The sequence below is a fragment of the Myzus persicae genome, unplaced genomic scaffold, assembly GCF_001856785.1.
Source record: "Myzus persicae strain clone G006 unplaced genomic scaffold, MPER_G0061.0, whole genome shotgun sequence".
Classification (NCBI taxonomy): domain Eukaryota; kingdom Metazoa; phylum Arthropoda; class Insecta; order Hemiptera; family Aphididae; genus Myzus; species Myzus persicae.
This window is the reverse complement of record NW_019104484.1, coordinates 16,161-30,569: the sequence shown is the minus strand read 5'-3', so window position 1 is coordinate 30,569 and position 14,409 is coordinate 16,161. Positions and strand designations below refer to the sequence as shown.

At 28.6% G+C, this 14,409-nt stretch overlaps 1 protein-coding gene across 1 annotated transcript; it reads right to left on the bottom strand.

The window, feature by feature from the left end:
• Positions 1 to 7,542: 7,542 nt before the first annotated feature.
• LOC111042471 lies at positions 7,543 to 14,409 on the bottom strand. Its single transcript, XM_022327100.1, has 5 exons — positions 14,199 to 14,409; positions 13,977 to 14,051; positions 13,837 to 13,902; positions 7,682 to 10,159; positions 7,543 to 7,615 (listed from the first exon to the last, which is right to left on the bottom strand). The coding sequence occupies exons 1-5, from the start codon at positions 14,260 to 14,262 to the stop codon at positions 7,560 to 7,562; spliced, it is 2,739 nt and encodes a 912-aa protein (XP_022182792.1). The 5' UTR covers positions 14,263 to 14,409; the 3' UTR covers positions 7,543 to 7,559.

Genomic DNA, 14,409 nt, shown 5'->3' with positions numbered 1-14,409 from the left:
GAATTTAAATGCAGATTGTCATGATCATCATAGCCAGGAAAACAATGATTTCGATTCAACAGGTAAATGCATTATTTTATTTTACTTATTTAACCAACAATAATTATAAAATGTTAATTAATGTGTTTTATTTCAGTAAAATTTAAAGTGAGAAAATTCTTTGAATCACAAAATATTCAAACAGAAACGAGCGAGGAAACGGGTCAATGTTCAGGTAATATTTTAAAAATCATTTATAGTTGTATTAGTTAAAAAAGTAAATAATTCATATTCACACTTCTATTATTATTTATTAGTACCTATATGACATAGTTATTATATTATATCCAGTGCATTTAGTATTTACTATTTAAATAGGATTTATATTTTCTGTAGAAACTAATTTATTTTACTCAGGGTCGGGCTGGCCTATAATGGTTATGACGTATGAACGCACGGTAGACTCTTAACCTTATGGGCCATCTGCATTTTCTAATTAATTATAAAAAATATTTATGATTTACTTAATATATCTAAACGCTTAGTCTGCCTAACTGTGAACTTGCCAAGTTCATACCTATAAAATAGTGTATACCTATATTAATATTATTATAACGTAAAATCACATTTTTTCTATTAAAATAATTTATAACAAAAATATCTTTCTATCTTAGGTATATTTTATAAATTGTAATCAACTATAGGAATGTTTGAAATCATGAGTAAAATTTATAAAAAAACAAAATGTAAGTTGTTCTGAAAAAAGAAAAATCATTAATAAGAATACAAGCTGTTGATCTGAATTATAGAAAATGACCTTTTTGGAAAATTAATTAAGATCAAATATTCAAATCTTTTATTCATGGCTTGTGTCTTTACATTATCTATTGTTCTATAGAGTGAGAGGCTAATATCTAAGCGATTAGCTATTTATGAACAACTTTGAGACCTATATTATCTTTCAATAAAATTGCTTAAAACTGTAAAATAAGTTTATCTCAATTTTATTATGTATACATTTTATTTAAATAGGTAGTTCATTGTTAAATTTAAAAACGGTTATAAAACTTAGCTATTATATATTATTATATCACCTTGTTAACAATGTAATTACTGTAAATTTCACTCTATCCCTATGCATTTATGTATTGATTAGTATGCTGTGTCCATTCATCTATTGGAAACTTACATAGTGAGCAGCTCAAATTATTTACATTATTTATTCATCTATTTTGTTGATTCATCACTTTTCTATTCAATATTAATAAATAATATATAGCGGTAAAGAGAAATAACAATATATAGTATAATATACTTATATATATATATATATTTTTTTTTACATTTAGTATTTAATATTATTTATAGAACTATGTACTTTAACATTACTGTTTACTATTACCTATATATTTATATATTTACAATTTGTTCTGTGCAGAATAAATTGATGAAAAAACCAAGTATTTTCTTCAATTCCAATTTGTTTTTAGTTTTTTCTTTCCTTGAGAGCCACTTTTAGGTGACATGATTTTAGGTTAAAGGAAAAAAAATCTTTATACAACTACTTTGGTTCAATTGAAAGTGATCGTTGTAGAATAACTCATATATAATAAATTTAGTGAACAGTCAACTTATAATAATTCCATATTTATAAATATAACAATTAACAGATGTTGGTGTTTTGTGTTTATTTTCGACTTCACAAAATCCAAAACAAAATCTCCTTAATTTGTATATTGATATGCTGGTCTCTAATGGTAAGTGAGAAAAATACGGACTCATATATAATATGCTACAGAAAATACATCTTAGATTCATAGAGCCCCTATTACATGGAAAGGGGTGCCTATGCAGACCAGGAAACCTCCGTGCACACGCCTATGATAATAACTGGCAACTGCTAAACAATATTCAACAATTTTTAAAATACTATTATTTATACTGACAATTTTAATCTAATAGATAAATAATTAAGAGATCAAATTAAATTAGTGTTAACTATAAAAACTTAAACTGTTTACTTAACAAAAAAAAAAAAAATGTCTGTATTATTTAATTTAGTTTCAGATCTTGTATCGATACATGGTATTTGCCTATATTAATAAATTTAATTTCAGATCTCGTATCGATACACGTTATTTGCCTTTATTAATAAATTTAATTTCGGATCTCGTATCGATACATGGTATTTGCCTATATTAATAAATTTAATTTCGGATCTCGTATCGATACACGTTATTTGCCTTTATTATTCAATTGAATCTCGGATCTCACAAGGATACACGATATTCGCCTGTATTATTAAATTTAATTTCGGATCTCATAAGGATGCATGATATTCGCCTGTATTATTCAATATAATTTTGGATCTCACAAGGATACACGGTATTATTAAATTGAATTTTGGGTCTCACAAGGGTACAATATATTTGCCTATATAATTATATTGAATTTCTGATCTCATAAAGTCATAAGGATACCCGATATTCACCTATGCTATTAAATTAAATTTAGATCTCTTATCGATATACTGAATTCATATAGGCGTGTAATTTCTATTTTGTAATAGAAATCTTTTAGACTATAAATTTAAAAAACAAAATTGATTTTTATTTAAAATTGGAATGTTTATATTTAACAATCACTTATTGACAGGTTGTGCATTTCAATAACTCTAAGACATAAAATAAAGCCTATAATCTAGCCTACATAACCTTCATCGATTTTATAATAATTTTACATATTTAATTTAATTTTTTTAAAATTATTTCAGACCCCTCATTGACCTTTACCACTTTGAAAACAATGCCCGCATCTAATGAACTTTCCGTTTCGTCGGTCTATGAAGATTCCGAGTCTTCCTACAAGCCATCTGTATTAAGTACTTCATCTTTAAATGAACACGAGAATTCTTCAAAAACATCGCTTGTCAGTGTATCGCTTGATCCCCAAATACCAGTAAAATCAGCTCAAACTAAAGAAGTAAATTACGACTACACAGTGCCTGTAGAAATTTCCAAAAAGACGGCCCTTTCAAATAAAAGAATTTGGGATAAAAAGGATTCCTGTTTATACTGCGAAGAACAAGTAACTAACTTTACGCGACACCTTGCTAGGAAACATTCTGAAGAAACTGAAGTTGGAAAATATTTAGCTCTAAAGAAAGGCTCAAAAGAACGAAAACATTTGGTTGACCAACTCCGTAAGCGAGGTAATTTTTTTAACAATATAGGTGGTGCACCAAAAATTAAACCTGTACGAAGGCCTAATGAGTTTGCTGAACCATCAACCGCTAAAAACTATTTACCATGTAAATTTTGTTTCGGGCTGTTTAAAAAAAATTATCTCAGGCGACATATAAAAAAATGTTCTTTAAAAAAAGATGAAATTGGTGGTAAACGCAAAAATATTCAAGCAAATGCTCAATCACTTCTTTTAGCTTTTTCAAGTGAAGATACCAGGCTAGTTGAAGAAGTGTTTCCTAGAATGGCACCTGACGAAATATCTTTGATAGTGAAAAATGATCCCCTGATTCGAGCTTTTGGTACGAGGTACATCAAATGTCATAGAGAGAAACATTTAATTGCTGTTGTGTCAAATAAAATGAGAGAACTTGGGAGGTTTTTGTTGGCCATGCGAGAGTCGGAGAAGAATTGTCAATCACTTCAAGATTGTCTGAAGCCTGAATTATTTGATAAAATCATAAATTGTACAAAAGTTGTTGCTGGATACGACGAAAAATCTGATAAATTTGGCGCGCCGTCTTTGGTCCTAAAACTTGGAACATCCATAAAACAATGTTGTGACATTGCCGAGTATTTACTTATAAAAAGATCTACTTCATTGTGCCCTTCCACAAACACCAGTCAAGATATTGCAAATATTAAAAGTGTAGAAAATTTGATAACCAAGCAATGGTCTTATGAATTATCAACAAACGCATCAAAAGAATTGTACCAAAAAAAATGGAACAAGCCAGCATTTTTACCACTGACCTCTGACATAAAGATTTTCAGAAACCATTTATTGTCTGTAGAAAAAACCGCGTTAACCAATTTGAAGAAAAATCCAATGGATTTAATGTCTTTTAGGGCATTACAAGATACAGTTCTTACCCAATTAATATTACTAAACCGTAGACGTGCGGGTGAAGTACAACGTATGTTATTAAAAACGTATTTAAATTGCTCAAATGAAGTACCACAAGAAGAAATAAAATTATCACTTTCTGCAGTTGAACTTGAATTAACTAAAAGATTTAAAAGAATTGTAATTCGAGGTAAAAGAGGTAGAGGTGTACCCATATTATTCACTCCAAAAATGCAAAAAAATATATCAGTTTTAATTAGTATTCGTACACATTTTTGTGATGAAAAAAATGAGTACTTATTTGCAGTTCCCAACAACGAAGAAAGTAGTCTGAGAGCTTCAGAAATCGTTAGAAAAATGGCTAATGCTAGTGGTGCAAAGAACCCGTCAGCGTTAACATCGACAAAATTGCGCAAACAAGTCGCTACAGTTGCTCAACTCCTAAATTTTAACGATGGAGATGTTGAGCAATTAGCTAATTTTATGGGACATTCAAAGGATATACACAAATCTTTTTATAGATTGCCGGAGAACACATTTCAAACTGCAAAGGTTAGCAAGTTCTTACTCATGATGGAAAAGGGAGAGGCAGACCAATTCAGAGGAAAAAACTTCGACGAAATAGATGTAAATGTAGATGGACTTGTATCTGAAGAAAGTTGTAATAGTGACACCGATTTTAGTGGTTCAGAAGAGGAAGACAACGCGGAAGAAACTACTCCAAAAACAAAAACTGAAATAGAAAATATTTCAGTAAAATCAATTTCTCCACAACCGAAAATTGTGCGACCACAAACATCTACGCCTACCACACCTCAACCACGAAAAACTAGACAAAATAAAAGAACATGCAAGGAGAAGAAATTTAATAGAGTACCATGGACTGAAGAACAAAAAAAGTTAACTACTAAACATTTTCAAAAGCATGTTCTCTTAAAAATTCCACCAAAAAAGAAGGAATGTGATGAGTTCATAAAGAAAAATAAGGACATTTTTGCAGGTAATGCACTAATTTAATTTAAATTTGAAATATTTTAACAAATCATTAATATATTCGAATTGTATTTTTCAGGAAAAGACTGGAAAAAAATTAAGACGTTCGTTTACAACATTTATAAAAAATAAATATGTAATATGTTATAATTTAAAATTTACAGTAATAAAAAAATAAATATTATCATAATAACTTATATTTTCTTAGCTCATTAGATTCAATTTACTTGTGACCAAAATTATGGTTCTAGAACTTAAAACCGTTCATGAAAAACTACATTAAATAATTAAATATAAAATATTCAAAAATATTTTTTCATCAGTTTATCGCAGCATCAATTACAAAAGAAGCTTTAAAGGCTTTAAAAATAAATAAATATATTCTGAAAAAAACGTGGTATTTTTTTATGTCGTGTATAGGCTAGTAAATGGAAATAGAGAGTGATGCAGTTTTAGAAATAAAATTAATAATATTTTAGTTAGCTAACAACGGCAACAGTGTACGGACCTCTTAACGCTGACGTTTCACTAAACTTATGAAATACACAACTTAAAGGATCTCGTTTAGTCCAGTTATCATATGTCTAATCTACACATACACTGGAGCTCGCAAAGTCTACATTGGAAAAAAATATAAAATGAGTATGTCGGTGTATATAATAGAAAATATTTTATATACATGTTTTATAAATTAGTTACTATGTTTCCCGCATGAAAATAAGAATTATTTGTGGTGGATCTCACAACGTCACCATTTATAGGTGGATCTCATTGAGTACGCTATGTCCGTATGTGTGTTTGTGTGTGTGTGTGTGTGTGTGTGTGTGTGGGACTGGAGGTGGATGGGTTTTGCGTACCTTTGTCATAAATCGAAACGATTTTCTGACGTTACGGATTTTTGGGAACAAATAGTGAGTACACAACCGATACAATATAATAGTATATAATGACGGTACCATATACCATATATGGACATGTCGACCATTCACGACGGCAGTCCAGGAAAATAATCCTATGTATTGTAGAATATTTCGTAATATTTCATTTATGTTTATACCTAAGTCGTATTAGGGTTATATCATATAATGAAGTTAACCGAATTAAACTGCTTTGTGAAGATGCCTACAGACTAAATTCATTATAATTAGATGCAACTGAAAAAAATGGAATGATTTATTTAAGTGGATCATTAATGAGTTCAAATATGTTTTTAGATGCTCTGGTCAGTAAAACCCAATATTATTATAATATACTTACAGCACATCTGATATCTTGTATGCCCATCAGTTTGGTTACGTATTAAATTTTATTGTAGTAGACGTTGTGAGATCCAGTGTGTATTGAGATTGGTACCATATCTACGCCACTATACGAGATCCTACACGGTTTATTATTTTAAAGTATCAACTTTACGAGATCCATACGACGTTGCCGTCCCTTCATTACATAATGTTTATTTGTATGAGTATATTATGTAACTACTCACCGGTCACCGCGTCCGAGATATGGTTCCAAACCCGTAGTTCGCGGCAACCAATCGCCGTAGAAACAATGTTTAAATGTTTCTCCGTGACAGTTTCAACAAATTCAACACCATTGTCCATTATTATTACTACCTAGTACCTACCAGTGTAATTTACGCTTGTACGCTATAGCTCAATCTTTGATAAAATATTTTAAGTTTAAAGTCTAGCTAAAAATTAGAAGCACATTATTACAATAATACATATTATTATGTAGATGTAGTAGGTAATGCAAGTTGCAACATATTACGAAATAAACCTTTTTGACCTTCCGTGTTTTTTTAGTGTTGGAACGTATGGTACGGTAAGGTAACTACACTACAGTACAAAACTACTTATCTAGGTTCCTTACCTGTAATTTGTTATATTAATTAATTAATTTAGAATTGTTTTTTTTTCTTTTTGTTATTCTGGCGTTTACTTGTTTATATCAAGTAATATTATGTAAACACCGTTTACTGTTAATATTATATTAAAATATTCATATTCAAAATAATACCTAATAAGATATTAGGTACCTACCTACTTACATAATATTGCAATTTTGAATTTATAGTAGGTAGGCATACATAAACATGTATAAAATCAGTTGATTGATATTAATTAAAATAAATAATGAATAAATAAATTAACCTATAAACCTGTTTTTTTCAATAAAAATTGTAATTGATTTTTGATATGAGAAGTGAGCTGCTGGCTAAATTGTTTACATAATCCTATATTTAGTTACGTAAAGTAGATTTTTACAATAAACCTAAATTAAGAGCTGACACTTTGACAAGGGACACATTTTTATTTATTTATTTTTTATTATTATTATTATTTAACAATTGAATAATGTATATGGTTGTATTAAAGATATATTCAGTAAAAAACAGCTTTAAACATAAATAAGTAACATAAAAATTCACTTTTCATAATCTTTTTTTTCTTTAAAATAATTAATAAAAGCAATATATTATAAATACATAAATATTACAAATCTTTGTAAAGGTTATATACAAATGTTTTCACTTTCCGCCACGGAAAACCTAGAACAATAAATAAACGGAATTATTAGTATCATTTCTTGAACAAAGTTTTAAATAGTTTATTACCTGACATAAGCATTTGGTTTTTAACGAGGAAATCATCACACTCTTCTTTTTTAGGCGGTTTTTTCAATAAAATGTGTTTTTGAAAGTACTTCTTTGTAGTGGCTTTTTGTTCCTCAGTCCACGTCATGCGTATAAATTTTGATTTTTTTCCGACTTTGGGGAGGCGTTTTTGGAGGACAACAGGTTTTTCCATTGCTGTAATATCTTTTGTTTTTTTAAATTTAGTTAATTTAAATTTTTTAACTGTAGATTGTTCATGTTCTGGTGCTGTTTCGGTAAAGTTATAAATGTTTTCTTGAATTTGTATTTCTTTAGTCCCAGGAAGTTGTTGGATATCTGGTTCATCTGAGCTTTCTTTAGTCCCAGGAAGTTGTTGTATATCTGGTTCATCTGAGCAGCTTATATCACTATATTCGCCCTCGCTTTCATCAGACACTAATCCGTCGACGTTAATGTCATCTAGATTTTTTCCTCTATAATGTTCCGCATCTCCTTTCTCCATCATGAGAAGAAACTTACTCACTTTCGCCACTTGAAAAACATTTTCTGGCAGCCGATAAAATGTCTTATGTACGTCTTTGGAATGCCCCATGAAATTCGCCAATTGTTCTACGTCTCCTTCCGTGAAATTGAGTAGCTGAGCAACTGTGGCGACTTGCTTTCTGAGTTTTGTCGAAGTTATCGCCGATGGATTTTTTGCACCACTAGCAAGTGCCAACTTTCGAACGGTTTCTGAGGCTCGTAAACAACTATTATCAGTGTTAGGAATGGCAAAAAGGTACTCGTTATTTTTATTACACACCGTCTTTCGAATTGAAATCAACACTGATAATGCCTTCTGTAGTTTGGGTGTGAATAATATGGGTACTCCCCTTCCTCTTTTTCCCCGTATAACGATACGTTTAAATTTTTTCTTCAGTTCATTTTCCATCTTTGATAAAGATGAGGCGATTTCTTCTTGTGGAGCTTCAATGGGAGAATTTAAATAGGTTGTCAAAAATATACGTTTAACTTCGCCAGCTCTTTTACGATTTAATAGTATTAATTGTGTAAGTATTGTTTCTTGTAGAGATTTAAATGCCGCAATATCAATAGGATTTATTTTTAATTTTTTTATAGAATTTTTTTGTTCTAATACCAAATGATCCCGAAAAATTTTAATATCTGATGTAAGAGGTAATAATGCGGGTTTATTCCATTTTTTTTGGTATAACTCTTTTGAAGCATTTGTTGCGAGTTCATACGACCACTGTTTTTGAATTAAATTTTCCACTGTTTTAATATTGGAAATATCTGTGTTTTCCACGGGGCGTAACAAGGGTGATTTTTTTAAAATCATATACTCAGCGATATCGCAACATTGTTTAAGTGAAGTACCTATTTTTAAAACCAACGACGGAGCTCCAAATAAATCAGTCTTTGAATCGTACCCCGCTATCTGCTTCGTACTCTTAATTATATTGTCGAACAAATTTGGTGTTAGACAATCTTGTAACGTTAGTGATTTTTCACAATTTTGCCGCATTGCTATCAAAAATCGTCCAAGTTCTCGCATCTTATTTGAAACTACTGTAATTAAGTGTTTTTCTTTATGGCACTTTAGGTATCGTGTTCCGAATGCTCGTATCAATGGATCATTTTTAACAATTAACGAAATGTTATCTGGTGCCATTCTTGGGAAAACTTGCTCGACTAATTTTGTGTCTTCGCTTTCGAATGCTACAAGAAGCGATTGTGCTTCAGCTTGAACTTTACGACGTTGAGTTCCTTCTGCGCTGTTTTTTTTTAAAGAACAAACTGTGGTATGTCGACGCAAATATTTCTTCTTGTATAGACCGTAACAAAACGGGCATGGTAAATAATCAGTAGCTTGGGGCTGTTCAGCAAATTGATTTGGTCTACGAACGGGTTTCATCTTTGGCATATCACTGATATTATTGAAAAAATTACCACGTTTGCGCAATTGGTCGATCAACTTTTTTCTTTCATTTGATCCTTTTTTAAGAGATAAAAATTGTGCTACTTCGATTTCCTCTCTATGTTTTCTTTGCATATGACGTGTTAAGTTTGTCACTTGCTCCTCACAGAAAATACACAAATCTTTTTTGTCCCACAACCGTTTACCAGGAAGTCCAGATTTTTTTGAAACTTCTACAGTTGCTAAGATATTATAGTTTTTCTTCTTAATTACTTTCTTTTCACCTTTCTGTGAAGACATTGTAGCTTCAATTTGACTACATGGTTGTTCATGTTCGGATAAAGATTCATCGTTGACAATTGATTGATCCGATTTAAGTTCAGCTGGTGACTCTGGTAGTATATAATTATACGTTTTATCAGAAGATTGGGATTCACTTGATTTATAATTATTTTTAGGCCTATAAGATGAACCAGAATCTTCTTCAACTGATACGTCAGATGTGATATTTCCAGGTACCGGAACGGATGTTAAATTGGCGTAGGTTTTCAACGAAGAATCTACAAAATATATATTATCTATATAAAAATGTTACCCTAAGTATCAATATAAATATAATTTATTAATTAAGTGGTCTAATTAAAAAAAAATTGACTAATAGGTAAAATTTTGAATAAAGATTAATTAATAAACTGTAGTAATAATATATCTGCAGTATTCCAGCCTATAAAATGTCATAATGTTTGAATTATTATGGACTATGGCAAAATATGTTGTGAGATTTTAAGTAAAATTGAATAATATGTAGTAGGTTAATATGTATCATTGCGAGATCCGACATAAAATTGAAATATTGAGTAATATGAATCGTTGCGAGATCCGACGTAAAATTGAAATACCTATTGAATAATATGTATCGTTGTGAGATCCGGATTAAAAGTGAATAATATGACAGTTGTATCGTTGTGAGATCCAGAGTAAAATTGAATTTGTAGTGGAAAAGTTTGTATCGTTGTGAGATCCGAAATAAAATGTGAATAATATGTATCGTTGTGAGATCCAACATAAAATGTGAATAATATGTATCGTTGTGAGATCCAGAGTAAAATTAAATTTGTAGTGGAAAAATAATATGTATAGTACTAAATTATATGTATAATAATATAGTACCTATGTTATGTATTATTCTATACTTAATATTATAAAGAGGAAAGATTTGTTTGTTTGTAACGAATGAATTCAGACTGATTTCAAAAATTCTTTCACCATTAGAATGCTAAATTATCCCTGGGTAACGTAAGCTAATTTAAAAAGGGTAAAGTAAACCCGGGGAGGTGCTCAAACATGGATTTTGAGATTTACGATGGACATTTTTGTTTATAAATGGTTGCTATTGGTTATAGGATAAATTTCAAAGCCGTATAACATAAAATAATAAAATGCAATGTTGAATATATGAAGCGATCCACATCAGCCAAGTCTATCTCACTTATAGTTTTCAAATTTAGTACATAGGTAATTCTGTACAAGAGAATAACTAGCACCTCGAAGCTAATTTTTAAAATTTTACAATTTAAAGACTGTTGTCCCAAGAACCTACACAGTACACATCCACATCATAATAACAACGTGTTAATTAATTTGTTTTTTAATTGTTAAAACAATTGTAATTACGTAATATAATTACATAATATTCAAGATAATCGATCAAGTTAAGTTTTGTACATCATACACCTCAAAATAAACGAATTGAACAAAGTTTGAATCATATAGAAATGGTACATATTTTAACGGGCAACGAAGTGAACAGTATCAGCTATAATAGGTATATATAAAATGTATGCGTTTTTGAGTCCTTGAACTTATAGGTACTTATTATATTGTCAATGTAAAAAAATCTTGGTTTTCACTTGAGGTGACTTTTGAACGGGCAACGACGCTTGTTATTAATATAATTCATTATTACTTCTACTGTGATACATTTAAAAAAAAAGTCGTTATACAGCTTAATTAAAAAGCGTATTATTTTTAATTGGGTACTCAAAATATATAATTTGTTTTATGAAAATTGGTTCTAATTTCCATTGAGAAAACTTTAATTATTGTTGATTTAATATATTAAAACGTATACCTATTTAGACATATTTGAATATTTACCAGCCACATACCTCACATTTTTTAATTTCTATGCTATAGTCTATAATATAGTAGTTACATAATTACAAAATAGTCAAACATCATTGATATAAATAAGGTGTTGCATGAGATAATGCAACAAATGTGTTAAATTTTATATAAATTATTGTAAACGAAAACCGATTCGTGTAAAGACGGTCTGTCACCTATAAGTAATATATTTTATGATAATATTATTGGTATTAAAGTAATTTATTTTACTATTGATTTAATAAAGTATGACATACAAGTTATTCTTCGCTAAACATCTAATTTCGTCAAATTTGAACTTAAAATATCTATAAAAAAAATAACTATGTATGTATATATATTATACAATTAAATTTGTTGGTTATAGTATGAACTACTTATGAGAAAGCTAGTTGTACATTTTCAGTCCTCAGCTACCTATAAAACTTTAACATTTTATACATTTCTAACAACAAAATAATTTTTAAATGTTTGAGATTTTATCTAAATCTGAACTTTAAATGCTTATAAAAAAACATGCTTATGCATCATTATTATTTTTGAAATTGCTATTAAAACAAATCTAAGAGAAATCTTGTTTTGAATTTTCCTAGATTTATATCACTTAAATCGTAGTTAATTTTTAATAATAATTTATTACCATACTTTCCAAAATAAAATTAGTGATTTTAGATTAAGTAGGTAATACAGAATTTGGGTAAAAAAGATCCTTTATAATATGTTTGGATTATCAATTATGTGTAATCGATTTGGTATTAAAATCAATAATTTAAATAATTTAATAGGTATACATGGTGTCCCGTGAGGATTTACCCATTGCGATATCTCCTGAAAAAATGGAGATTTTTTAGTAAGACTCACAGGGACAAGAACTACAATTAATAGTTCATGTTTTAATTTATTTTAATGTTTTGGTAAAAAAGTTTTAAAATATTTTTTTTTGATTTAACTATTTAAAAAAAATCGAAGGTAGCCATTTTGTAGAGTTAATTTTTTTGAAAATATTGACGTTCCAACATTTTTATTTCGTTAATTTCTTAATTTTTAATATTTTTTCTAGTTTCTAGAAAAACAGCGAATTATACCATAGTGGCATTATAGTGGTTTCAATATGTAGCCCGCGAACGCTTTCAGTGCGCAATAGCATATTATTTTACTTCTCGAAAATTTATTGATGACATTTTAAATAATATTATTAAACAAAAAATCAATATTTACATCTTTGTAATACCTAGTATACGGTCATATTATAATAATTACTATAATCAATAGATAAAATAAATTTATTTTGTGTATTTTGGATTTAGTAAAAAAGGTGTTTTGTCCGTAAAGTGTAAACTTATAAAAACGAAATAGTTAATATTAATATAATTTATAATTTTTGATATTATAATCGTTTACCGTTTTCTGATAAGATTTGATAAATAACTTATTGATTAACAATTAATTATCGTCTGATAACAATTAAACAATTATTCAATTGATTAAAAATTACAATTACAAAATATTATTTCTACCATTTCATTTTAATAATTAAATAATTATTCCTACTTTTTAGTTGTGTTATAAATACTAAATTCTAAATCGTAAATGTATTTTTAAAGTACCATTTACATTGTTTAACAATATGTAATTGGGATATCTTAATACTTATAAAAAAGTTACAAAGTAACAAAGATCAACTTGTGATTTGAATGTTAATTATTCTCTATTCATAAAAGTACCTACCTACCTATTATATTATTTAATACAATTTTTATATTATTTTATTTGTCAATAAATTAATAATAGCAAAATAAATAGGTATATTATAATAAAATATCTAGGGTGACAGACTTGTTTAGAAACGTTTTTCGTACCTATTTCAGTGATTTATCAGTGGATTATTAAATTGTAATACATTCATTACAGTGGCCAAATCAATGACTATACTCGACTCCTACTATGATACTGCAGTGAGTTAAGAGTTTCCCTATTTTTTTTTCCTTTTTTTTTTTCCATAGTAGTATAACAATTTTTAATTTTTAAAATATTTAAACTTTTTAACTTATACAACTATATAATATCTTACCTGTATATTGACTATTTTCTGTCTCCATATCTTGAGATTCGAAAAATTTTCTCACTTTGAATTTTACTAAAATAAAATATATTTAACATTTTAAAACCATTATTGGTTAAATTAATAAAATTAAATAATTTAATAGGTACCTGTCGAATCAACATCGTTATTGATTTGTATGCTGTTGTTCCAATTCTTATTCTTGTCATTTGTCTTCATATTATCTATGTCAAAAGTCAAAACAGTTAAATAAATTATTAAAGTTCTTAAAAACTGTGACCGATTTATGTTACGTGATGACGGCCAATTTTTCATACAAGTGGACAGACCCCACATCAATAAATTTAAATATTTTGAGGGTATTATCTTACCTTGATTCGTGGAACCCACTGGTTTTGCCATATCCAAAATTTTTTTGGATCTTGTGGATCTCATTTTGATATTTAAAAACAGTAATATTTGTTGTTACGAAAATATTTTGCACTACCACTACTCACTTGCACTTGCACTGTGCACTTTTAATTACTCACAAATAATAAAGTAATAAACATAGAATTATAAGTAGGTACCTAAGTCTGTAGT

What these genes read in the sequence shown, in the direction of transcription:
- LOC111042471 (XM_022327100.1), bottom strand. Translation starts at nt 14,262, where the DNA reads ATGAGATCCACAAGATCCAAAAAAATTTTGGATATGGCAAAACCAGTG. An exon ending in AGTGGGTTCCACGAATCAAG is followed by an intron (nt 14,052 to 14,198) that starts GTAAGATAATAC and finishes CTTTTGACATAG; the next exon opens with ATAATATGAAGACAAATGAC. An exon ending in AGAAAATAGTCAATATACAG is followed by an intron (nt 10,160 to 13,836) that starts GTAAGATATTAT and finishes TATATTTTGTAG; the next exon opens with ATTCTTCGTTGAAAACCTAC.